General features: G+C 34.4%; 1 protein-coding gene across 2 annotated transcripts in view; it reads left to right on the forward strand.

Moving 5' to 3' along the window:
* The first annotated feature begins 1,669 nt into the window (after positions 1 to 1,669).
* The window catches only part of AHCTF1 (AT-hook containing transcription factor 1), a 73,181-nt gene continuing 47,744 nt past the window's right edge, over positions 1,670 to 27,106 (forward strand). For both annotated transcript variants that reach the window (XM_008070348.2, XM_021718724.1), the window contains exons 1-15: positions 1,670 to 1,794; positions 3,543 to 3,796; positions 6,123 to 6,303; positions 9,641 to 9,848; positions 12,056 to 12,172; positions 17,183 to 17,267; positions 18,263 to 18,413; positions 19,640 to 19,772; positions 19,870 to 20,051; positions 20,427 to 20,488; positions 21,050 to 21,178; positions 22,692 to 22,782; positions 23,841 to 23,930; positions 25,758 to 25,898; positions 26,781 to 26,885. In XM_008070348.2, coding sequence (XP_008068539.1) covers positions 1,674 to 1,794; positions 3,543 to 3,796; positions 6,123 to 6,303; positions 9,641 to 9,848; positions 12,056 to 12,172; positions 17,183 to 17,267; positions 18,263 to 18,413; positions 19,640 to 19,772; positions 19,870 to 20,051; positions 20,427 to 20,488; positions 21,050 to 21,178; positions 22,692 to 22,782; positions 23,841 to 23,930; positions 25,758 to 25,898; positions 26,781 to 26,885 — 2,050 coding nt within the window. In that variant the 5' untranslated portion in view covers positions 1,670 to 1,673. The remainder of the gene's footprint in view (positions 1,795 to 3,542; positions 3,797 to 6,122; positions 6,304 to 9,640; positions 9,849 to 12,055; positions 12,173 to 17,182; positions 17,268 to 18,262; positions 18,414 to 19,639; positions 19,773 to 19,869; positions 20,052 to 20,426; positions 20,489 to 21,049; positions 21,179 to 22,691; positions 22,783 to 23,840; positions 23,931 to 25,757; positions 25,899 to 26,780; positions 26,886 to 27,106) is intronic.

The following is a 27,106-nucleotide window of genomic DNA, read 5'->3' on the forward strand; positions in this document are numbered from 1 at the left end:
CCAGGCAGGTCTTGAACCTGCGGGCTCAGGCAGTCCACTCACCTCAGCCTCCCAAAGTGCTGGGATTACAGGCTGAGCTACCGAGCCCAGCTCCCCATTGAGTTTTAAACTTTATTTCATTTTTAATTTTTTGAACTTACTGTGTTTTCAAAATTACTTGATCATTTTTATTTTTAACTTTTACAGTTTCTTCCTCATTATCAAGCAAGATCTTTACTTTCCATAAATATATTGGAAATTTATTTTCTGTCCTTTGTAATTTCAATCTGAAGTCTTTGATAGTCTGATTTTGCTGTTGTTGATCTTGGTATCCTTGTGTAGTTTTTCTTTGTAGTTTCAGCTTTGCAATTCCAGAGGATATGTGATTGTGTTTGTGGGTTTCTTGGAGCATTACCAGCCTGAGAATACCTCATAATAAAGTCTTCCTTTGGAGATTTTCATGTTGCCTACCTTGAATTCTGGCTATGATTTGTGTGAAAGAAAATGTTATATTTCTGAGTAGAGACTCAGAGCCATGGGCAAGGTGGACTTGTTATTTTCCATTCTGCACAATGGGTGTTTCTCTTGCTCACCTTTAGGGTGATGATATATCGTCCCATGGAATTTAATGGTAGTGAGGGGAAGCTCTTATTAGTTCTATTCACCCTAGTCTTTATCTTTGCCTCTGTGGATCTCGGATTGCTCAAGACAAGATCGGAGTCCCCATGATTGAATTTGCTAGCTAGCCTTCAAGACCAAAGCCAGGTCTCCCAGAATTCCTGTGTTCTCTTTGCTTTTAGCTTTGCCAACTCATTCAGTCGGAAAGATACTTTTATGTTTTAACCAGCATTTTTGGTTGTTTATAATGGGAGGGCTCATTCAGGGAATCTAGACTTCTGCAAATTAGAGATGAAAGACAATCTTAGACTTTTTCTATCCAGTGGAAAATATATTGTAAACTCAATTTCTGAAGTTTCTGTGGACTTGCACATTTTTTTCATGGACTTTTTCCCCTTTTACTAAAGAGCTCATTTTTGTAAAATATATCAACCAGTTTTTCCCTGTTTTGGGGGTTGAAGTATTCTTTGCAAGTAGGCTAGACAATAAGATGAAGTACACGGAGCCAGTTTTTAAAGAACTTAGAGAATAGTATATATCTATAGGACATCTGGCTTAATAACTCTTTACTTTCCTAAAGCTGTTTGGGAAATATTTTCTTTTTTTTTTTTTTGAGTTGGAGTCTCACTCGGTCGCCCAGGTTGGAGTATAGTGGCCGCTTCCGGCCACCGCAGCCTCAACCTGCTGGGCTCCGGCGATCCTTCCGCCTCAGCCTTCCGAGTAGCCGGAATTACAGGCATGCGCTACCATGCCCGACTGATTTTTTGATTTATTGTAGAGATGAGGTCTCACTGCCCAGGCGGGTCTCAGACCCACGGGCTCAGGCATTCCACTCACCTCAGCCTCCCAAAGGCGTGGGATTACAGGCTGAGCCACCGAGCCTGGTGGGAAATATTTTCTTAGGAGAGAATACCCAGGACCCAGATGTACATAGTATTTATTTTGTACCCAGATTTTAGTTTTGCATTATTTTTATGTGGTGGCTTTACTTTTTTTCCTGGCTGGAGATAATAAACTGTATTATAGTACAAATTAATCATAATAATATTACTTTTTAAAATATTTACAGTGGAAGTATGCGAGACTTAACTGCGCAAGTGACTAGTGATCTTCTGCACTTCCCACAAGTGACTATTAAAGCTCTTGGAGAAAACGAAATAACATTAGAATCTGTACTTCATGGGAAATTTGCTGCAGGTAAAAATAATGTTGCTAAACATTTACTAATATGATTGATTTGTAGACTGGTCTTATATAAACGAATGACATTTATAGCTACATATGTGACATCCTCAAACTGTTGAACACATCATCAGTTCTCCCTCTGATTGGAGAATTATGCTTGATTTATTTTTCTTATTAAAAATCTCACGTTTTATATCTTTTACTATTATCTATATTTGAGAAGTAGAAATAACATACAACTGTTTTTTTTTAAAAAATAATTGGTACGTTTATTGGTGATGTGTTTGGCTTAGAACCTGAACAATTATATGAATAGAAAAATATGGTTGTAGAGCCCTGGATGATAAAAAGTTTTCAGAGTCTTATTTCCTAATTCCATTAATTCGAGCAAGATCTTAACATGTAGTTTAGATTGTGTGAGATAGCAGAGAACCATACTGAAGAAACATTTATATTATAGATTTCAGTCTAATGAAAGATATAGCAGAGGACATTTTTGAAAATAAGTTTTATAGTCATCTTAGCATGCAGGCAGAAAAGTATATGTATCAGTCATTTAGCTATTTACAGTGCTATTCTCTGGAATATTAATGGTAACAATGGTACTTTCTATGCTTCGGGCCCTGTAATGAGGTAGGTATAAAACTTTTCTAAATAGGCACTCTTCTTTGTAGCTGAGAATCAAATAGGTTCAGTAACTTGATTCCATTTACATAGATAGCAAGTGTCAGAAAACAGCTTTGAACCTTGGCACTCTGGGTCCCTATTGTACCATGCTACTTTCTTAAATTATGTAACCTCCCTCAGCTGTAAATTAGCGTATCAACTATCAGTGTGGATGCATGATGGACATCTCAAATTTAGTAGTAAAAGCTATCACCATTCATCTGATTGCTCAAGCAAAAGTTAAGGGTCCACTCTTAATTCTTTTCTTTTATTCACCTCCCCAAATTGAATTCATCAGCAAGCTAATTCTATTCATTCTACTGCTAAGATTAACCTCCAGTCAATCTACTTTTCTCTATCCATAGTTATGAGTCAGGTGTCATCTTCTCCCTGCTTCTACTCTGTGCTCCCTTTGTTGTCCATTCTTAGCTTAGCAGCTGAAGTAACATTTAAAAACATAAATCAGATTGTCACTGACCTGCTTTAGACCCTCTGTTGACTACATTGCAGGCAGAATAAAATCCAAACATGACTAGTAGGCTGAGAAGGAAGAGGTTCTGATAATTTCTTATTATGATGCTAGTTATGTCTTGTCAATTAGATTGTGAACTCTTTAGGGATAGAATTATGTATTATATTTTATAAACTAGCTATAGCTGTTAGTTGAAGTCTTTTAAGGTATAATGCATTAGTTAGACTGTTAGAGTTAGACTTGGGATCTAATTCTGGCTCTGTTACTTTGTAACTGTGACTTTGGACAGGTTAAACTGTATTAAGGTTTAGTTATTTTATCTCTGTATTGAGATATAGTGAGAAATAAATGAGAGAATGTGTTTAAACATGTAGCATGGTTCCTTTACCTGAATGATTACTTTATTATTATTATTGCAACAATAGTTGCTTAGTTTATTTTACTAATTTGAAGATCACTCTGTTCTTATAAGTGCTTAAATTTCAATTTGGGGATAATACGTGAAGTTTTGTGTAATGAGCTGTATGTTGTGTACGTATATATATGTAAGAGAGCTTATTTTGTTGTATACATACAATAATAAAATAAGCACTAATTTTGCTTTTTTTTTTTTTCCTTCTAGGGAAGACTGGACTTGCTTGCTTAGCTTATGGTCCACAACTTGAGGTAGTAAACTCTATAACTGGAGAGCGATTGTCTGCGTATAGATTCAGTGGACTAAATGAACAGCCTCCTACAGTTCTAGCAGTGAAAGTATTCTCTTGGCAGAAGAGAACTGGTTTGTTAGTAGGTCTGGAAGAAGCAGAGGGAAGTGTTCTCTGTCTTTATGACCTTGGAATATCAAGAGTGGTTAAAGCAGTTGTTCTTCCTGGAAGGGTAGGTACTGGTTAAGATACCTGGATATTCTGCTTTTATAACCGAACCCCTACTGGTTACACAGGTGTGTTTACTTTCTGAAAATTCATTGTACTGTACGTTTATCATTAGTGTAATTTTATATAAATGTGTTATTCTTCAGTAAAAAGTTGAGAATAAAAAGGAGGTTAAAGATGATATTTTTATCTAAGGAACTTAACATTTAAAATACAACTTTCTTGTTCTTGATTTAAAAATTCCAAAGTTAGAACAGCAGTGACATCTAACGTTCTAATTCTCTTTTTTTGAAAAATAACATCTGAGTCTTGTTCTTGTCGCCAGTTGTGTTTTTTGAAATGTATTCATTATTTTGGAATTAAAAAAAAAATTTTTTATCTTTTAATTTGAGACTGTAGTCTTGGAGTAGTATGGAAAATATACTAGATGCTGGGGTAGATAGATTAATTGAACTTGGTTTGTGCTTTTAAAAAGCTTATAGTCCTAGTAGAAGAAGACAGACAAATAAGATTATAGCATAGAAATAGTAAATACTTGGGTAAATTTAAGCACTTGAAACATGGAGAACATCTGGATACTTTCTACCCAAAAGACTTGGACATTTCAGGTTTAAAAATGCATGGAAAAAAGCAACAGTACATGGAGCATTTAGGAAACTGACTTAATTTAGAATGACTGGGAACATGGGGACGGAGGAAGTAGGGACAAGAAATGATGAGGATTCAGATTGTGAATGGCTTTGTTTTTAACTAGGAGCCTCCTTCTATAGTCGACGGTAAAGTAATTTTAAGTCTTAAGAACTCTTGTGTTAAAAAATTTCCTTGGATTGGATCAGAGAGAGTACTGTGAGAATAGAAACAAGGAGATTTGTAGGTTGGGTATATAATGGCGAGGAACTGAACTAAGGAAATGGCTGTAGGAGTGAAGAGGATGGTTGAGACTGAAAATATATTCAGAAGGGAACTTGGACAGGACTCATCAATCATTTGGATGAGTAATTGAGAAGAAACAAGGTTCTTGAACTGGTTGCTCAATTGAGTGGATGCTTGGTAGCATATGGAAGAGAGAATGTAGAATAAAGAAAAGTTTGGGAGAGTAGTGTTAGATAGTTTCAAAAGAAGTTCAGCTAGCTTAGCTATTTTTTGGCTAGGGCATAGTATTCCCTCCTAAATATGATTTTAACTGTCTTCTAAAATTAAGATAGCATTATTAATCACTTCATATAGTATTTGTATGAGAAATACAAACTGAGATTCTATACCCTTCACTGGGGATCTGAAGAGAATATGATTTAGCATTTATAGATATTATTATAATAATTAGAAAAGGAAGAAAATGATGGAGTTACGGATTTCAGAATTAGAAACACTTTGTAATGTTTGTGTACTAATGATACAGAGAAAGAGCCAGACTTTTGTCTGTAATAGTAAGTTAAAGCCTGAAAAAAAAACTTTTAATCATATTAACTCATAAACCACTGATGCCAATTTTTTTTTTTTTTTTTTTAGGACATTCCTCAATATAGGTTGCTAATCCCTTATCCAAAATGCTTGAGACCAGAAGTATTTAAATTTTTTGATTTTTGTATTTAGGATATTCAACCTTGTATTATAGTAGAAATCACCAAACATTTTACCATCCTATATCATGCCTAATTAATTTTTATGAATTAACAGGAAACAAACAGAAAACTAAGTTTTTAAAATAAAATATAAATGATTAGGTGTAGACATTTAAAATTTGACTCGAGATGAAGAGGAAAGTGTGAACTCTATAAAGTAGCCAAGGTACATATTCTTTAATTCAAATTCTTAAGTGTCAGTGATCCAGTCACTGCCACAGTAATTGTTTCTGGAATGATTTGTGTTTATTCTTAGAAGCTGTGTAATCCTAGAGTGACTGGTTAAGAGCTTTAAAATGAGGACAATTTAGGTTTGAATTTTATACTTAATGATTATATGACATGAATAACTTGGCTAACTTTCTAAGCCTCAGGTTATTTCATCTTTAAACAGATAATTACGTAGAGTTCAATGTCAAAGGGTTATTATGATCATTAAATGAGCCAGTTAACGCAGTGCCTGGCAATAGTAAGCTCTTAGTAAACAGTAGTCATTATTCCAACTGCATATTTTTAATATGTTGAACAATTATGTAATTTCCAATATATTTGAAGATTTCATTATGTTTGAATTCACAAGTGTCAGATGTAAATTGTGATTTTATATTTGATAATATTTAAATCTATTATAAAAATTTGTTTATTGTGCTATTAGTTGTATTTTACCACTTTGGAGAAGAAAAGCAAATAGTACATTCTGTGTTATAGGTAACAGCTGTTGAACCTATAATTAATCATGGAGGAGCCAGTGCAAGCACTCAACATTTACACCCAAGTCTACGATGGCTTTTTGGAGTGGCAGCCGTAGTAACTGATGTTGGACAGATCCTTCTTATTGACCTTTGTTTGGATGACTTGTCATGCAGTCAAAGTGAAGCAGAAGCATCAGGTAATTAATTAGAAGTTCTTTACTGGAAGCCAAAAAATTGAACACCTCAATATTCTGGTGCAGTATTTTTTTTTTTTTTTTTTTTTAGTTGGGATCTTACTCTGTCACTCAGGCTGGAGTACAGTGGCATGCTCACAGCTACTGTAGCCCTCAACCTGCTGGGTTCAGGCAGTCCTTTTCTTTCATTGTCTGAAGCTGGGCACTGTGGTTACTTCTTACATGAGATACTCTATTTTGTTGATGAAGTATTCATAAAAAGTAGTCCTTGGGAAAGGTAGTGATACTGATTTGCTTCCATATATATATTTGAATAAGATCTATTCTTAAGTAAATGCCAGAACAAGGGCTAAATATAGAAAATAATGATCTTTATCAGCCATTATGAAATTATCCGGCCATGTAGTATCTAACATAGTGTTTTTGTCATATTGTTTATGTTCCTATGATAAGGCCAAGATAGAAATAATTTAATAGGAAATAATAGAGAAATTGAAAGTTTTTCTCACAAAATAACATCCTAAAATAGAACTAATGATATTCAGAAAAAAATGAAGAGAGACTGTTTTTCTCCTTTAAATGCTTATGTTTATAACTATTCTTTTTCAAATGCTTTCAGTTTTTTAAAATTATGAGATTCTGGTTTATGTAGAGAGGAAGAGCTAATCTAAAAACTCTAAAAAAAAGTGTTGATTACTTCTAAGGGATCACTTGACTCTGAAAAGGCTTTGACTTTTTGATAATGTTCTTGAGTCTTGATTTTTAAAACAAGTCTAATATATAAGTGTAGATCTTTTCATTTGTGGATCAGCTAAGAAATGGATATAAACTAGCAACATTTTGTCCAGTTTATAATAAAACTGATTAATATTGCATGTGATAAACTATTTAAGTAGAAATTGACAAGAACCAAAATCATCTGAATAAAATTTAAATATGCAAAATATGATCTAAAATTTTTGATTTGTCAGAAGTGATGGCCACGCAGGCACTTAAAAAAAATCTTCAAAAGATCTGAGTACTACATGTACTCACTCATAAGCAGACCTTGAACATTTATCATAATACTATAAGAAAGGGATTGGCAGTAGTGGGACACTGTTGCGGGGAGTGCATAGCATCAATAAGCGTACCCACTCTCAAACCAAGCAAAGTGGGGACCAAAAGGAGGCCCAAATTTTACCTGTATGATAACCACTTATGTACCTAACTTTGAATTGTATCCTACTTCTTAAAAAAAAGTCTTCATCAAGTTTTGGGTAAAATTTAAATGAAAATCATTTATTAGCAAAAACAATAACTAAAAATAAATTTGTGGAATGTTTGAATGCTCTATGGGAAATTGATGAAAGAATTAAGTAGGGATGGGCTTTTGTTGCAGTGTGTATTTTGTATGATTATAGGTATCAGGCTATTTTTAAATGCTTGTATTCACATTGAAAACTCATCAGATCAATATGGTAGTTAAAGCATTCATTTCAGAAGTCAGTAATTAGTAGGTTCACTAATGAAAGTCTCTGGATTGTTATCAGAACCATTTCTCAATTTTGAGAATTAGGAAGCAATTGAATTTTATAAAACAAAAATTAGCACTTAATGCAAAACTTATTTTTAAAAATTTTTTTTGTTTTCAAAAGTAGTTTTTGATTACAACTGTTTATTTTTCATTTTTATTTTTGAGTCAGAGTCTCTGTAACCCAGACTGGAGTGCAGTGTCACGATAACAGCTCACTGCAGCATGGACCACCACACCCGGCCTGATTACAACTGTTTAGACGTCACTGAAATACACTAACAGAAAATGAAGTTCCTAGCATATATCATTCTATAAATAACCATTCTGCAATTTTCCCGAACTTAACAGTTTTTCCTTTTTTTTTTTTTTTTTTGAGTTGGAGTCTCACTCTGTAGCCCAGACTGGAGTGCAGTAGCTGCTCCCGGCCACTGCACCCTTGACCTGCTGGGATCCGGAGATCCTTCCGCCTCAGCCTTCCAAGTAGCTGGAACTACAGGCACACGCTACCATGCCCAGCTAATTTTTTATTTATTGTAGAGGTGAGGTCTCGCCAAGTTGCCCAGGCGGGTCTCGAACCTGCGGGTTCAGGCAATCCACTCACCTCAGCCTCCCAAGGCTCTGGGATTACAGACTGAGCCACGAGCCCGGCTTTAACAGTTTTTCTTAATGCACCTTGCCACATAAGAAGATAAAGGGTCTGCCTTATTCTTTGAATGACTTTATAATATTCCATTATATGAACGGTTTATTTTGGCAAAATCTAATCATTTGCTGTTCTTTGAAAAAGTAATCAGAAGCTGAAAGAATGGGAAAGATAACCAAGTATAGTAGGATATGGTTTTTGTTCCCCCTTTATAACAGAGAATTTGCTCTTGTACAATGTTTACATTAGTATATAGGTTGGAATTTTTTTCTTATTAAAGATTTTAGACATTTTTTAGTAGATAGAAGAATACAGGAGTTCCTTTATGCCCACCACCCAAATTCAAGTTAATTTTCAACATTTACCATTTGTGTGTCTGCTTTCTTTTTTTTTTTCCTGCTTTCCAAACTCTTTTCCTCTGCATTAGGTTAAAGCAAATATGAATATTTTACATGATTATAACATCATTCATTCCTAATCACATTCATAACAATTCTTTGGCATAATCTGATATTCAATTCCTAAATAAATTAATGTGATTATCCAAAAAATCTTTTTTAAAATGTAATTTGGGATGTTTGAACTGGAAAATTCAAAGGTCTACAGTTTGACAGTTATTTCTCAAGTCTCCTTGAGAGTACAGCAATCCTCTTTCTATCTTTTACTTATTTATTTATTTACTTACTTATTTTTAGTGCCATTGACTTGCCAAAGAAGTTAGTTATCTGGTAGAGGGTCCCGCGTTTTGGAATTTACTATGTGATTTTATGTGGTGCCATTTATGGTTTTTTCTGCAAATATGAGTTTGCTTTGATTATAAATTAAGGTTTAATGTTTTGGCAAGAGTAATTTGAAGGTGCCGTATATGTCATATTGTATCACATCAAGAGGCACATGGTGTCAAGTTTTTTCAGCTAGTGATCAGCTGATGACAGCATGAACCTTTTTAAAGTTTTTCATCAACCTTTGTTAATACTGGAGGGAGATAGTACTACTGGCTGTTAGTAGTTAGAAACCTAGGAAACTGCTTAACATCTCAAAATGTATAGGACATCCTCTACAGCAAAGATCGTGTGACCCAAAATGTCAGTACAGTTGTCACACAGACTTCATTTGCAGTTTGTAGCAGATGACACATTTAACTTTTATGCTGACCTTATTTGTCTGATTTTTGTTTTTAGACCTTGAAGTTATAACTGGTATTCCAGCAGAAGTACCACACATCAGAGAAAGTGTAATGAGAGAAGGACGCCATCTGTGTTTCCAGCTAGTAAGTCCAACAGGAACAGCCATTTCAACTCTTAGTTACATAAACAGGACAAATCAACTTGCTGTGGGTTTTTCTGATGGCTGTCTAGCACTTTGGAACATGAAAAGCATGAAAAGAGAGTAAGTATAATTTTTTCTCTTAATTTATAGGTAGTTTCTTTTTGCATATAGCTTGTATTTAAATATTGAAGTTAGCATAATGAGAAAAGAGTAGGATAGATTAATGAATGAGTATGCATAATTTTTATGGTATTATAATTTGATGCAATAAAGGGATGACTTAGAATTTAGATTGATCTTTCAGAGTTTATTTAAAAGGCATTGCAGATATTGCAGTGTTTCATTTGCTAGTGAGGCGTGACTATAAACCATGTAGTCAGGTGGCCACATAACAATGATTGACAGGCTACATATACAAAGATGGTCTCACGAGATTATAATACTGCATTTTTACTGTACCTTATTTATGTTTAGATACACAAATACTTATATTGTATTCCAGTTGCCTATAGTATTCAAAACAGTAACATGCTGTACAAGTTAGTATCCTAGGAGCAATAGGCTATACCACATAGCCTAGGTGTGTAGTAGGCTATACCATCTAGGTTTGTTTAAGTATGCTCTATGGTGTTCTCACAATGACAAAATTGCTTAATGACACATTTCTCAGAACAGATCCTATTGGATTTTGTTTTGTTTTTGTTTTTAGTTTTTTGTATGTTTGATTGGTTGGTCGATTGGTTTTCTTTTTTTTTTTTTTTCTTTTTTTTTCCTGAGTCAGTATCTCTCTCTGTTGCCCAGACTGGAATGCAGTGCCACCATCATGGCCACCGCAGCCTCGACCTGCTGGGTTTAGGCAATTCTTGCACCTCAGCCTTCCAAATAACTGGAGCCACGGGTGTGTGCCACCATGCCTGGATAATATTTTGGTTTATTTTAGAAATGAGGTCTCACCAAGTTGCCCAGGCTGGTCTCGAACCCCTGGGCTTAGACAGTCCTCTTGCCTCCACCTCCCAAAGTGCTGGGTTTATAGACATGAGCCACTACACCTGGCCGAGATCCCTATTGTTAAGCAGGAGATCAGTGTATTTGTGCGAGTTCTTTCATAAGTCCTCTTTTCCATAATCATCTGTGTAAAGCAGCAGTTTAGTAGTGTTCTCATTTGAGAGAAAAATGGGACTAAAAAAAAGAAGCTATAAAATAATGTGTTTTAAAATTTTTTATGCTGTGAAAAAGTCCTGAAAATGTATTGATGGAATTAAAATTGCCTGTAATATTGAGGGACATAGCAAATAGGATTATAGATAAAAGTTAATTTCTGTGAAGTGTTGAATAGAGCCAGGCACAATGGCTCACACTTGTAATCCCAGCACTTTGGGAGGCCAGAGGTGAGAGTATTGCCTGAGCCTGTGGTTTTGAGACCAGCCTGGGCCACATGACGAGACCTTGTCTTTACAATAAATCAAAAAATTAGTTGTGCTTGGTGGCGCACGCCTATAGTTCCAGCTACTTGGAAGGCTGAGGTGGAAAGATCGCTTGAGCCCAGCAGGTAGAGGTTATAGTGGCTGTAGACATGCCACTGCACTCCAGCCTGGACAACAGTGAGACTTCAACTCAAAAAAAAAAAATTAAGAGTAAATAGATACCTGTTTGGCATTTAACTTGTCAATTTTTTGTTCTTTTTTTCTCTAGGAATATTGGTCTGTTTCCTTGAATAATTTATCTTAGGGAAGTTCATTTTAACTCTCTTTACTGTTAACCTCTCATCAACTTTTATCTTTGAATTGTTCCTAAAGAAGTACCTGGAGAATCTTGCTTCTAAGCAGTATTTTCTCTAACACCATCATCTCTTGGCTAATTGTGCTTTTTAAGGAGTTTGTGAGAACTCTTCAGTTTCTAGCTCATCTCCCATTGTAGTAGTGGAGAAACTGACTCTAAACCCAAGTGACTGAAATGGAGTATTGTGGCAGTATTTTGTCTCTTTGTAGGGTTTCTTTTATGGTTGAGCAAGCAGTACATAGTGGTGTACATTGGTATGACTCATAGAACCACTTTACACATTCATATATGCATGCACTTTAGTAATTCTACTTCTTCCCATTTCTACCTAGGGAGAGGGAGAGGGTGGCATGCCCATAGTCTTGATGTCGTATGCTCTGTGTATTTTTTAAGACAAGATGACTTGACTGTGCCCCTCCATATAACTTAATTTGGAGGATTGTATGAACAGTGGTTGCTCAACCCAGATTCTTACATGAAATGTCTTTTTCCTTCCTTTTCTATAAAATAGCTTAAAAATATGAAATCTACTAAATTGTCTGTTTCAGATATTACACACAATTGGAAGGTGGGAGAATTCCTGTATATGCTGTTACTTTTCAGGAACCTGAGAATGATCCTCGTAATTGCTGCTACTTGTGGGCTGTTCAATCTACACAAGATAGGTAAGTATGATATATGTGTATTTTATTTTATTTTTGCACTCCCCCTCTCCCCCCAGCCCCATGTATTTTATTCCTACTTTTTTAATAGAGACAGGATCTTGCTCCAGCCCAGAATGGAGTGCAGTGGGGCGATCATGGCTCACTGCAACCTTGAGCCACTGGGCTCAAACCATCCTCTGCCTCAGCCTCCTGAGTAGCAGGGACTACAGGCATACACCATCATGCTTGTTTTTATTTTTTTTCTCCTATAGAAGGAGTTCTAAGGAGTCTTACTACGTTGCCCAGACTGGTATCAGATTCCTTGCCTCAAGCAATTCTTTCAGCTCAGCCTCCCAAAGTGCTGGGATTACAGATGTGAGCCACTATGCACATGCAATACGTGTATTTGTAAAAAAAATGGAACAATAGTTAATATCTCTTGGAAAGTTTTGTATTATGTAGTATTTTAGTGAAAGCAACATAGTTCTTTCAGTTAATTAGAGGTCATTGAAATTATTTTAAAAGTTAAATGGTTGTTTTCACATGTTTGAGTAATTCTGAGATATCAGTAAGAAGAAATTGTGTTTACTTGACTTATGACCTTCTACTCGTAAGACCATCTTTTCTTTATTACCGTCTCATGCCATTTTTTCTCTTCATTGTGTATGCATCTTTCCTTTGTGTTTACCTCCACTTTCTTTTTTGTTCTTCTCTCCTTTTACAGTATATTGTTAGGATTAATTTGGCTAATCATTCTCTGTCATAAGCTCTAATTTTGCTCCACCTTTCACTTTAATTTCTAACCAATTAGGCTTGTTCATTTCTGTTACTAGAAAGTATAATTATTGGTTTTCCCTTAGTCATTGGTATTTAATTCTTTCTTTGATGATGAAACAGTTGTGTGTGTGATATAAATGCTATGTATGATCTTGATAACTTTATTGTTCCCAGTACTTTGTCTTTTAAGTTCATCTTAGATTCTTGGTGCTTGGACTGTGGTAAGTTTGGGTCTTTATGTTGGATATCCCCACTTTTAAAGTTTATCTTACCTCATATTGTAAATGAGTCAATGAATGAAGAATTACCTTGCCACTTCTCATATTTGTCTATCCTGGAGAAAGTTAAAATGAAAACATAGAAATAGCTGTTGGAACTCAACTCATTGAGTCATATCCATATTCCCGTCCATTTGGGTCAGTTGTGGACCAGCAGCAACTTGAAGAATTCATGATGGCCCTAAAGTAGTGCGGAATGAGGGAAGACTTTTACTGCATGTTTTTTTTTTTTTTTGAGTTGGAGTATCACTCAGTCACCCAGGCTGAAGTGCAGAGGCACTTTCACAGCTCACTCAGCCTTGATGACTTGGGCTCAGGCAGTCCTCTTGCTTCACCCTCCTGAGTAGCCGGGACTAAAGGCTCATGCTACCACGACCATGCTGTTTTAAACTCCTAGACTCAAGCAATCCTCCCTCCTACCTTGACCTCTCAAAGTGCTGGGATTACAGCTGTGAGTCACCAACCTGAAACAATTTTTGCATTCCTTTTATTTTTCCTTCCAGTATTATCCCTTGAGATGAGTTCTATAAATTTATTATTCTTTGTGTAGATTTTTTTCTATATTCTCAACACAAAAGCCTAAAGGGATTCCTACTCATATATCTTGTAACTTGGAGGATAAGTTTGTTTTCACTTTTGCCATGCCACTCTTAATTTTATGAATTTTGTAGAGATTTAATCTTTTTAATAGTGTAATTGATGCCCACATTGTTTTTGTAAGCATTAAGGTATTTGAACTTTCTCTATTTCTGATTTTTTTTCCTAAAATCCTTATGAACCACATGCAGTTCCCTTAAACCCTTTTCGAGGTTATTTTCAGAAGTATATATGCATTCTAAATACAGATGAATCACAGTTTTAAATATGGACGGGGTAGTGCTTTCTGGCTTTGTTATGGTGATGCTGAGTATTCACAACATACTGAGTATTTTTTGAGTCTGGGTCTTACCCTGTTGCACATGCTGGAGTGCAGTGGTGTGATCACAGCTCTCCAAAGTCGCCACCTCCTGGGCTCAGGTGATCCTTCCATCTCAGCCTCTTGCATAGCCCGGTAAATTTTTTAATTTTTTGTAGAGATGAGGTCTTTCTCTATTGTCCAGGCTGGCCTTGAACTCTTGGACTCAAACAATCCCCCTACCTAAGCCTGCCCAAGTGCTGGGATTTCAGGCCTGAGTCACCATTCCTGGTCTTAAGTGATTTTTAAAAGCTTTTTTCTAATACTTTTCTTTTTGAGTAGGAGTCTCACTCTGTGACCCAGGCTAGATGCAGTAGCATGCTCACGGCCACTGCAGCCTCAACCTGCTGGGCTCGGGTGGTCCTTCTGCCTCAGCCTTCCAAGTAGCTGGAATCACGGGCATATGCCACCACGCCCAGATAATTTTTTGATTTGTTGTAGAGATGAGGTCTTGCCAAGTTGCCCAGGCTGGTCTCAAACTTCTGAACTCAGGCAGTCCTCTTGCCTTCACCTCCCAAAGTGCTGGGATTACAGGCTTGAGCCACCACGCCCTGCCTTACTTTCTAATATTTGTACCTTTTTTTGATAGAACAGGTTTAATTTGATTTGTAATTTGAATTATTCCTAAATTATTTACTTTGCATTTGTCATTACTATTGATTATGAAGTTTTTGGGGATTTTTTTAGATCTGGTGTTTTTGTCTTTGATTAGAATTGTAGGTCATGCACCTCGTTGAGAATCTGGCGATGGCTATGATATGTATTGTTGTATGTCTATTAGATATTTAATACACCTATGATATGATATGTTACCTATGATATATATTGGTACATACACATACACCTATACACATATATGTACATATCATATATAAAATATAAATAATTTTTTATAGATTGTAAGGAAGTTCACAGATTGTCCTAAGTCTACTCATGAGACTACAAGTCAGGAACATGCTTGAAATCATTCTTAGACTAATTTTTTATTTTACAAAGGTATATAGTATTACAGTGTCAATTTTCCCTCTCCCCGGTCAGTGGTTTCCCAGCACCTTATTGGTATTATAAGTAGATTTAAAATAAATATAAGCTTAGTTTATAAGTCTAAATCAGAAAGACAGTTAGTGTGATCTTTTTTTCTCTATCAGAGCTATAATTTAGACAAAATAGAAGAGGAGAAAAGAACCCTAGAGCAAATATACAACCATAAAATTACATTGGTATAGATCTGAAACTAGTTATCATAATCTCATCATTTATGATAAAAGCTACATTTAGTTTTATAATAATGGAAATGCAAAAACTGACTGGGTGTTCCCTTTCATGTTAGTGGTATATGGTCTATCCTGTTAACTATTTAAGTTTTAGAGGCTATTTTGTCTTTGTTTTGTGGCTGTATATTTATCTATTTAACACAGTTATTGAGCATGTACTGTGTACCAGTAACTGTTCTAGGGAATATAGCAGTGTGTCAGACAGATAAAATTTGTTTTTCTGGAGTTTATATTCCCGTGAGGAAGAGAGCTAGTGAATAAATGCATTTTTATATATATTTAATATAACTTCAGGTAATGATGTTAAATGTGGAAAAATAAAGTTGAGAAAGGGGATATTGAGTATAGTAGAGTAGAGGTAACTACTACTTTAGATAATGTTGCCATAGAGATTTGGATGAAGTTGAGACAGGGATAGGGGAGAGCAGTGAAAAAAACTGGACAGATGTACAGGTCTTAGTAAAATGTCTCAAGGAAAAGCAAGACCACTAAGGGTAGAGCACAGTATTTGTATACGAAACCAGAAAAGTAGAACTGGTTTACATGTAGGGATGTGTAGGGCAAGATAAAAAAGTGTTTTGTGTTTTCTCTGGCTACATCAGACCAGTTAAATCAATTTCAGCATTAGTATTTTTTAAAGCTCATCTGGTGATTCTAACAATAAGCAACCAATGAAACCCTCCAATACTTAGAGATACTTGGAGATTGAGAGCAAGAGGGCAGGGCAGAAAAGTACTAAGGAGTAAATAATGTGTTATGAGGAACATTAGTAGAATGTGGTTTGCTAGAAGTCAAGTAAAAGAAATGTTTTGAGAAGGATCAGCTGGTAGTAAGAATTCAAGTTCAGATGATGTGACTCTGGGATCTGGGCTCTTACCAATTACTGCAGTGCTGTGTTCTTGAATAGTACAGGGTTTTGTGTCCTTATTGTGTAGCCCTCATCCTAACAATTCAGGGCAGCATCTTCGTTTTAAGTAAAAGAATTGTTGTGCACCATGGTTCACCCCTGTAATTCCAACACTTTGGGAGGCCAGGGCAGGAGGAGCCCAGGAGTTGGAGACCAGCCTAGGCAACATAACGAGACCCTGACTCTACAAAAATAAAATATAAATTGGCTAGGTGTGATGGTGCATGCTTGTAGTCCCAGGTACTCGGGAGGGTGAGACAGTAGGATTGTTTGAGCCCAGGAATTCGAGACCAGCCTGGGCAACACAGCAAGACCTCATCTCTATTTAAAAAAAAACAAAAAGAATGGCAGGATGGAAGAAGAGAGTGAAAAGGAGGAGCAAAGGACATATTGCCTCTTAAGGGAAGTTCTCAGTTAGTTGCCCTGGGATAATTCTGTTCATATCCCATTGGCCAGAACTTGGCCACAGAGCTACTATACCTAGCTGCAAAGGAAGCTGGGAAATGTAGTAGATATTTTAGGCAGTCGCATGTCTAAGTAAAAGATACCTATTGAAGAAGAAAGGTATATTTAAGAAAATATGAAGTAAACAGTTATAGTCACCACCACATATATAGCACCTAAAGTATGCAAACGGCGTCAATTTAATTAGAGTCAATAAAAAATAAAAATCAGTTATTGTTTAAAGGACAGCTTATGAAAACAACTAAATAAAAACTAAGTTCTTCACAATTTTGTCACATGCACTTAATTGTATGCAAACAACTTATTTGGACAGTAAAAGATATTAATGTGTTAATATGATAATTCAGCATGTCTTGGTTAATTTGTTTCTTTCAGTGAAGGGGATATTTTGAGCTTGCATCTACTTCAGCTAGCCTTTGGTGATAGAAAGTGTTTGGCATCAGGACAAGTCTTATATGAGGTAAATGGTCATGGTAATATGGTTCTATGTTAGCATTTTGTTCAGTGTTTCCCTGTTTTAAGTGTGTTGTCTTTGCTTTAAGATACTGAATAGCTGTTCTTATATTCAAGTTAATATTGTACGCATAGTAGAAGTAGTATTAAATTAGAGATCTTTTTAATCTGTAGATTAGCCATCTGTTTTACCTGGTTTTCCAAGGTAGCATTCTTAACTTCCCTAGGCATCATTTTCTTCTACACAGAGAGGATTGGACTGGATTCAATCAAGCTTGTGGCTTAATTGGTACCTGGGAAAAATAATGCCGCTTTGTTGCTCTAACATATCAAGCAGTAAGCTGTAGGGTAACTTTATAAAGAGAGTATATGCACCTAGACTTTCAGATAACTACCAGTTTTTTTGACTGAATTCATGAGGAAGTAGTGGGGGTGCTGCTAATAGCCATATCTTGCACACCCTCACATGCCTGTCTCTAGAACAGGCTTTCTTAACCTCATGTTTGAGGGGCATATGGATGGGTTTCAGGGAATTTAGAAAAAGTCCCTGAAATTACGTATGGCATTTTTCCGATCATGCATTTTTCTGAGGAGTCTCATAGTCTTTGGTCAGATTCTTAAAGGGACCAATAAACAAAAACAATGTTTAAGATCTATTCTAGAGCAAGAATTTCAGTGAGAACATGGCGATAGGATTGATGTATGCATATATAATTTTGATGGTTATTCCAGTTTACTTACCATTCCGTAGTGCATGAGTGGTCCATGTTTAATAATAATTTAGAAGATTTGTTGGTAATTATTTTTGAGAGACTAAATTTAGCTTTTAATTAGTTTTATAGTGTGTAGACTTTTAGAGCCCTTTTCAGTGATTTGTTCTCTTCTATCTTAATTTGTGTTTTCTTTGTGTTGTGTAAAAAATCTTTAAATTTAGGGAGTTTTTAATTTTAGAAGGACCTTTTGCTTAGAATCATATTAATATTTGTACATTTTATATTACAGGGGTTAGAGTACTGTGAAGAAAGATATACACTGGACCTGACAGGTAGCATGTTTCCTTTGAGGGGACAGACTAGTAATACCAAATTGTTGGGATGCCAGAGTATAGAGAAATTTCGATCTCATGGCGACAGAGAGGAAGGCATGAATGAAGGTTGGTTCAAAGTATTGTAATTATGTCATTTTAAGGCTTGATTTAAGATTTATTTTGATTTATGATGTATAACAGGTATTCGTTTCTAGAGTTCATACTCCTGGCAGTTAAAAAACTAGAATGCTAATTATGGAATTAATTCAGATCTGTATGAAGTACTATGTATTTCCTATAATTCAGATTGCTGTATAGAACTCAAGAATTGAATAGATTAGGGTTTTGTTTTAATTCAGTTCTCAAAACAGACATAGATGGTCTCTAGTCTTAACTAACATGGTTAGTGTTTGAATAATATTGACCTCTATGTATTTTTTTGAGCCATATATGGCAAGCATGCCTAGGTTGTCTTGAATTTTTCCTCAGTTTCCTTTAGTGTTTATCTCCCTGGCATAGTAAAAGTTGCGTAGTTTTTTAGAACCTAGCATTGATTCACATTCTAGTCCTGACATTAGTTGTGATCTTTGACAAGTTAATTTAACATTTCAGAGCCCTCTTTTCTCATCTGTAAGTACAGTTATACCTTTTGCAGAAGAAGATTGTGAGGTTTGAATGAGATAATGTGATAGACTTAGTCAGTTCCAGGAATGTTCACCAGGGCCCTGGTCATATATATGCTCTTATTTATCAGATAAACATGTCAACAGCAAACCTTGTCATGAGCTTTCTCTGATTCCTCATTCAAATCTTTTTTCTGTTTCCCATTAGGAGTGTTTTAGATTCTTACTTTTTTCCTCTTGCTGTTTCTTACTTTACTCCTATCTTTCCATTCCACAGGCACCCTCTAAGTACTTGTCTCTTTTTCCTCCTTTACCGTATAGCTAGATCAGTCCTTCTCAACCGTTCCTCTAAAGGATTAACCTTAATGCCCAAAGGCATCCATTTTGGGTAGTGAATTAAACTGCTCTAGTACTTGCTACATACCATGTTTGGGAGACTATTCATTCAAATTATTTTCTACTTCCTGCCTCCAGTACCTCAACATTACTCGAGTATTAAACCCGAAAAAGCAGGATACAGCTTTTCTTATAAGGGGAGTGCTTTTTAATAAGGTCTTCAAGTAGAAAAGATACAAGTGAATGAATCTCTTACAATGTGATAATAGAAATACATTTTGATGAATCAAATGAAATGTAAAGTAAACCTTAATTTATGAGAAAATCTTGCTACACTTCTATTGAGGTGATTTTACTTTGAGATTCTTTATTTTTAAATTATCTTTTTTCCAGCTTTGTCTCCTGACACCAGTGTTTCAGTCTTTACCTGGCAAGTGAATATGTATGGACAGGGAACACCTTCTATATATTTAGGGCTTTTTGACATAAATCGTTGGTATCATGCACAAATGCCAGATTCATTAAGGTATGATTCTTTTTCTTCTTCATTGTCTGTGACCACTCTCTCTTTTTGGTCACTGTAGCTTACCACTGACTTAATGATGTCTTAAATTGTCTTTTAGATCAGGAGAATATCTTCATAATTGCTCTTATTTTGCACTGTGGTCACTGGATTCTGTTGTAAGTAGGACTTCTCCACGTTACATCTTGGATATATTAGTACATGAGAAAAGTTTAAGTCGAGGAGTTCCTCCTTCATATCCACCTCCTGAGCAGTTTTTTAACCCAAGTACTTATAATTTTGGTATGTACTTCCTTAACATTACCTTTTAAGAAATGTAACATGCAAAAGTATGTAGATATGTATGTTGTACAGTTTATATAAATAGTACTATCTGTTCATATCTCAGTATTTGTAATTAACAAATGGATAACTTAGGAAATTATATGTACATGAGATATCTAATATTTGAATTTGCTAGGAAAGATGATAACTATTTTACAATTAATTTATTTGTAATAGATTTGCTATCCTATAAATGAAGATAACTGAAGGTTTATTTTTAAATTATATGTAAAATTTGACATACCTAGCAGTCTATTATTTGTATAAATTTTGTTGTATTAATGTCATTTAAAATATAATATTTACGTAGATTTAAAAAAAAATTTTTTTTAGATGCCACCTGTTTGTTAAACTCAGGAGTTGTTCATATAACTTGTACTGGATTTCAGAAGGAGGTAGGTAACAACAAGCAATGTGAACTATTTACTTGAAGTCAGATCTTGGAATTCAATTGATTCATGGATATAAATTTTATTATGTATTATATTGACTTGTTTCATCTTAAATGTTTCAGCTTTTGCTAGGTTTATGAGATTAGTGACCTGATGTGGTCACTCACGCCTATAATCCCAGCACTTTGAGATACCAAATGTCGATGGATGCCACCAAATCTCTTTGACATTAGACACAGAACAGACTGTAGTTTTTCTGTATATGTCAAGTTTGTCAAGATGTCACCAGGGTTATCAGCTTTAGAGAAGATAACATTACCGACCATAAAAATATATAAGCTACCCAAAATACTCTTGTTAGTAGTATTATCATTCATAACTAGCAAGCATTGGTTTAGCTCAAGAATATATAAACCCTGTTTCTTGCAAGGAAATAAAGTCTTTCATAATTTCCATTTGGTATCTTTTAGCTTTATTTAAATTTTAAGTGTAAGGTAGGGAAATTTATTCTTAAATTAGATGAATTGAATATTAATTGATGTCTTATTAATTTATCTGTTGCAGACTTTGACTTTTTTAAAGAAATCAAGGCTATCTCTCAATGAAGTCATTCCTGATGGTTATAATCGATGTCTTATAGCTGGCCTTCTCTCACCCAGACTTACTGATATTCAGCCTTCTAGTTTAAGTCAAGTGAGATGATTTTTATCTCTGTTGTTTGTTTCTGTTGAATCATGTTATTAGCTCTCTATTATACAAGAGTGGACCACATATATGAATGTGGTCCCATTAGATTATAAGATTATGATATAATGTGTTTTTACTGTACCTTTTCTGTGTTTAGATATACAAATACTTAACCGTTATGTTATAACTGTCTACAGTATTCAGCACAGTAAAATGACACATATGTTTAGAGCCCAGGCTATACTCTATAGCCTCAGTATGTAGTAGACCACACTATCTGAGTTTGTGTAAGTATACTCTGTGATGTTCCTACAACAATGAAATCACCTAATACATTTTTAGAGCATATCCCTGTCATTAAGTGATCCATGACTGTACATAAAAATGCAGTTCATTTTTGTATTTTTTTAATATGTACTTAACTTTCAAAGTAATGCCATCATCAGCAAATGTAGACTTCTTTTTTTTCTGTTTTTAAATTACTTTTCTCATTGCACGTGATAGAATTTCTATAAACTATAGGACAGTAATGGTAATAGCAGAGACTTTCTTGATTTGTCCCTGGTGTTAAATGACTTTAAAATGACTTTAGTCGACCTCCATTTAGAATCTTGCTTTTTTAGTTTTTGGAGTTCATTATCATATTGTAGTTCCTTCTATTCCTATTTTTATCTATTATGTTAATGTGATTTCTTTTTGACAGTCTTTTAAATAACAGCTTTTGAGATATATTTGATATACCATGCAGTTCATATTTAAAGTATATAATTCAGTGGTTTTAATATATTCATGAAATTGTGTGACCACCACCATGTTTCATTTTAGAGCATTCTTATGACCTCTGAAGAAAATTTTATACTGTTAGCAGTCACTAGCTTTCTATCCCTTTTCTCTTTCCTCTGCCCTAGCTTTAGGTAACCTCTAATCTACTTCCTATCTTTATAGATTAACCTATTGACATTTTATATAAATAAGATTAAATAATATGTAGTCTCTTGTGACTATTTTTTCATTTAGCATAATATTTTCAAGGTTTGGCTATATTATAGCAAGTATCAGTACTTCATTCTATTTTATGGCTATATAATAGTCTGTTATATGAGTATACGTCTATAGTTGATGGACATTTGGGTTGTGTTTCCTCTTTATGGCTACTACAAATAATAGTGCTATGAACCTTCATGTGAAATTTTTATATGGTCATGTATTTTCATTTCTCTTGGGTATGTAGCTTGGTGTCGAATTTGTAGGTCATATGGGTAACTCTATGTCTAGCATATTTAGAAATTTACCAGACTCTTGCAAAGTGGCTATCATTTTACATTCCCACCAGCAGTGTATGAGAGTTCAGTTTTTCCACATCCTTACCGAAGCTTGCTATCGTCTCTTTTTTATTCTAGCCATCCTGATGGGTAATGATATTTTTATAGGCTTTAGCATTCTTTATTCTGAGAACTTCCTTGAGATGTCACATCCTCTTTTCTTTTTTCTTTTCTTTTTTTTTTAATACATGTTTTAGGAAGAACAATTAGAAGGTATAATGTCAGCAGCAATTCAGACAAGTTCCCTGGGACTTCTGACTAATTATATCAAAAGGTGGATAACAGAAGGTAAGATTCTGATTTTTAACAGTTGAAATGTTTGTTTTGCATTTTTTTAAAATTATTATTCCACATTGTTTTGTTTTATTTTTTAGTCAAGCTTTTTTATAATTGGAAATTCACGTGTATTTGTGAGGCATAATACAGAGAGATCATGTGTACCCTTTACCATATACACCCATGGTATGATCTGACAAACCACTAGTTCAGTGTCACAGCCAGGATCCCTCATGTTGCCCTTTTATAGTCATACCTACCATCCCCCTTGCCCAAACCTTAACCCCTGACAACTACTAACCTATGTTCTGTTTCTTTAATTTTGTCATTTTAAGCATGTTCATAAATGGAATTAAACAATATGTAACATTTTGGAATTAATTTTTTTTACTCAGTAAAATTCTCTAGGGATTCATCCATATCGTTGTATCATTCTTACTCTTTACATATGCACACCCCACACACATAGTATCTTGTTCAGAATCATTTGAGAATAGGCTTTTTTTTTAACCATTTGAGAATAAGACATGCTTCTTTACCCATAAATATTTCAGTATTGTTCCTTCTAATTGTGATTATAAAAAAAAAAATCAAGAAAATTAACTCTGCTGCATGCTATAACCTAGAGATCTTATTGAAATCTCATCAGTTGTCCCAATGATGTCCTTTATAGCAATTTTTTGGGAGGGAGATCCAGAATCATACTTCATATTTAGTTGCCTTTTTAATCTTCCTTAATCTTGTATAATTTTTTAAACCTTTGTCTTTCAAAAACTAATTGATTTAAAAATTTTTAGACCTTATTTTGTAAACTGCCTCTGAATTTGTGTTTATTGATCTCTCCCATGATTAGATTAAGGCTGTGTATGTTTGAGGGTGGTACTTTCTGAAATGATATGCTCCCTGATGTGATACACTTGAGAAGGGTGCATTTTATCAGTTTGTGTCCATTAAATGTTTATATTCACTTGGTTTGAGTACTATCTGCCATGTTTCTTAACTGAAAATGGAGAATTGTGTTTGTAATTAATAATTAATCTTTATTTCTTCCTTTCATATTTACAAATAAGAACAACCAAATTCCGCTGTTAATTTGCACTTTGTTCTTGAATGGACATGGAATAAAATAGTTCTCAGAAAAAAGGAATTGGACAAACTATGTAAGTGTTATAAATCTAGACTTAGAGCAGAATTTTTAAAATTTCTTTCCTTTAAAATCATTTTAATAGCAGAATTTGATATTTAAAAAGGAATTGTAGTTTATGTTTTAAGACCATAATAATTTTTAAGGATTTTGAAATTGTAAACTCTCAAAATTTGAAGAAGTACCAGAAGAAAACTCTAAACTGGCAACATGCTGATATGCCCACAATAGCAGGTTATAGAATTATACTTTATTTACTTTTGGCCTTAGAAGTGTAATTTACTAAGTACACTTATGATTGAGTAAAGTGAATGTGTCAGCCTCAGAAGTTACTCTCCTTATTCACTTCTGTTTAAAATATTGGTGAAGTTGAATGACAGGTTAAAAATGTGTCATCTCTTTCCTCCACCAACAGGTGTCATTATCATCATAGCAAATCATTTTTCTTCTTGACAGTCTGGTTTATTAGTCTGTTGTATTCTTTGAGTTTTGAGGTATCCTGTGAATATTAAAAAGCCATTATGGCCGATTAGTGCAAAAATAATGTTGAAGGTACTAGTAATTGAGCTATATGATTGCACTGTAAGTGAAAGTAGAATTTTAAGTTCACTTGTATGTATATATTTTAGTCATTTATTTTGTATCATGATGAATAGACAAAAGAACTTTAAAATCATTTGACTATAAATAACTTTTTACAGTGTAAGTTTTTCTTAATAGAGGATTTTTAAACCAACAAAATTTGATAGGAAGAAATGGAGTTTCCTAGCATCTTTGGGCTATTATGAAACTATAAAAATGAAATAATTTATTTTTAATATATTAGTAATCACTTAATAAAGTCAAAGTCAGGAAGAACACCTGATAATTAAAGATCGGGGTAAAAACATGCCTATTTTTAAGAAGAAAATCTCAGAGTTGATTATTTATGTTTTGTTAAAAAAAAAAAATCAACTCACTTCATAAATTGAGTCGCAGTTTCTAATCCTTTGAGCGTAACATGGTGTTTCAAGGTTGAATTTGGTAGCTCAGCCGTTGCTGTCTCAAGCTTTGTTGTCAGTTGTTTAAAAAAAAAAAAGTCTAGCCGGGCTCGGTGGCTCAGCCTGTAATCCCACGCCTTTGGGAGGCTGAGGTGAGTGGATTGCCTGAGCCCGTGGGTTCGAGACCCACCTGGGCAACTTGGTGAGACCTCATCTCTACAATAAATCAAAAATTAGCCGGGAGTGGTAGCGCGCACCTGTAGTTCCAGCTACTTGGAAGGCTGAGGCGGAAGGATCGCCGGAGCCCAGCAGGTCGAGGCTGCGGTGGCCGGGAGCAGCTACTGCACTCCAGTCTGGGCGACAGAGTGAGATTCCAACTCAAAAAATAAAAAATAAAATAAAATAAATAAAATAAGATAAAATTTAAAAAGTCTAGGAATAATTAAAATCAGAGCATAAGAAATGTTTTGAATGTATTAGAGGTAAAACTAGTTAGACTTTGATTTAAAGAAGTATTTTAGATTTAAGACAGTTGTTTGCTAGACCAATTACACATTAAATATTAATATAATTAATTGATTATTAAAGTAGAACCCTTTCTTGATGTGTAGTGTTATGAGGATAAGGTCTAGATCTAAAGTATTTGAGTTCATGTTCTCACTCTTGACTACTGCTAGTTTTAAGTTGAAAGCTCTTTTTAGATTTCTTGGTGGTATTTGCCATTTCTAATTTGTCTTTATAAATTTCATAATGTAGAGAATAATTTTTTGAGTAAAAAGAATTTGAGAAATTTTGTGTTCTTAATTGTAATTTATTTTCAGATTTACTTTGTGCAAACTAATCTTGTGTTTTATTCTGGAAAGGTATGCCATTATTTGATGGTTCATGTCGTTTCATCGATCCACAAACTATACAGTGTATTCAACAGTGCCATTTGCTACTTAGCAATCTTAATACAGTTTTAAACTGTTTTTTAATAAAAGCCCAAGAGATCACTGAGAGAGGTATGATCTTTCTTCTGTACAAAGGAGTGTTTTATTAAATTTTACTTCTTGACTTAGAGAAAGGAATAAAATTCCTGTGTCTTAGATGTGTTATTATGTAAAGAGGACTTTACTTTGTTTCTCAAATGCTAGGGTTTTTTTGTTGGGTTTTTTTGATGAAAAGCTATAGAATATTGTTATATGTGCCATGAGCCCTTACTTAAATAATCTTGGGAAATTCTGAAGTTAAACAAAGTTAATGATCGTTAAGACTAGTGTACTTCAGTAGAATTGCAAGTCGTTAAATCATATGTATTTTTATTCAATGAAATCATGAATTTTTCCTGTTTTGCAATTTCAACAAAACACAGAAAAGCCAGTTTTATGCAGAGGCCTGATTTGAACAACCCAGATTAATGATATTATACTAATTTGTGTTAATGTGTAAATTTGACTTCTGAAATAGGCTAATTGAAAGTATGGTTAAAATGGAAACATATTTACCTACAATGACCACTTTAGTTAGTGACTTATTTATTTTATCATTTTAGAGATTTGCTTGACATCATTTTGGACCCAAGTAAAATACATACAAGCTAAATTAGTTCAATATATATATACATATTATTGTTTTTGTTTGTTTGTTTGCTTGTTTGTTTTTGTTTTGGCTTTTTTGAGTTGGAGTCTCACTCCGTTACCCAGACTGGAGTGCAGTGGCCACTCCTGGACACCGCAGCCTCGACCTGCTGGGCTCCGGTGATCCTTCCGCCTCAGCTTTCCATATATTATTGTTAAAAATCACCAAATGATTAATTAGTATTTAGAAACTGTTGTGCATCTTGATTTTTATTTTGTACTTGATAAATTGATAGCGAAACAACTGGTGTTAACTCTTCTTTACAGGACGGATGGACTTAAGCAATAAGTGTGTGGTTACCCACTGCATCTGTCAATATGCACAAGTAGTTCTTTGGTTCTGTCATTCTGGACTTTTACCAGAAGGCTTAGGTAAAATATTTACTTTATATATGTTAATTGAAACATTCTAAAATCTTTATAATTGTATTGTTGTGTTCTATGCTTCAGGTTTCTTTTCTTCCACTTCACTTTTGTTTTCTTATGTGCTTACTTTTTTTTATTACATTCTTTCTTACTGTGTGTGTTCACTATCATCCCATGCTTAATATTTGATTGAGATAACATTTACAAGGAAAGCAAATTTGAGGAAA

This window comes from Carlito syrichta, unplaced genomic scaffold (genome assembly GCF_000164805.1).
Source record: "Carlito syrichta isolate Samal-C Ts95f unplaced genomic scaffold, Tarsius_syrichta-2.0.1 Scaffold313361, whole genome shotgun sequence".
NCBI lineage: Eukaryota > Metazoa > Chordata > Mammalia > Primates > Tarsiidae > Carlito > Carlito syrichta.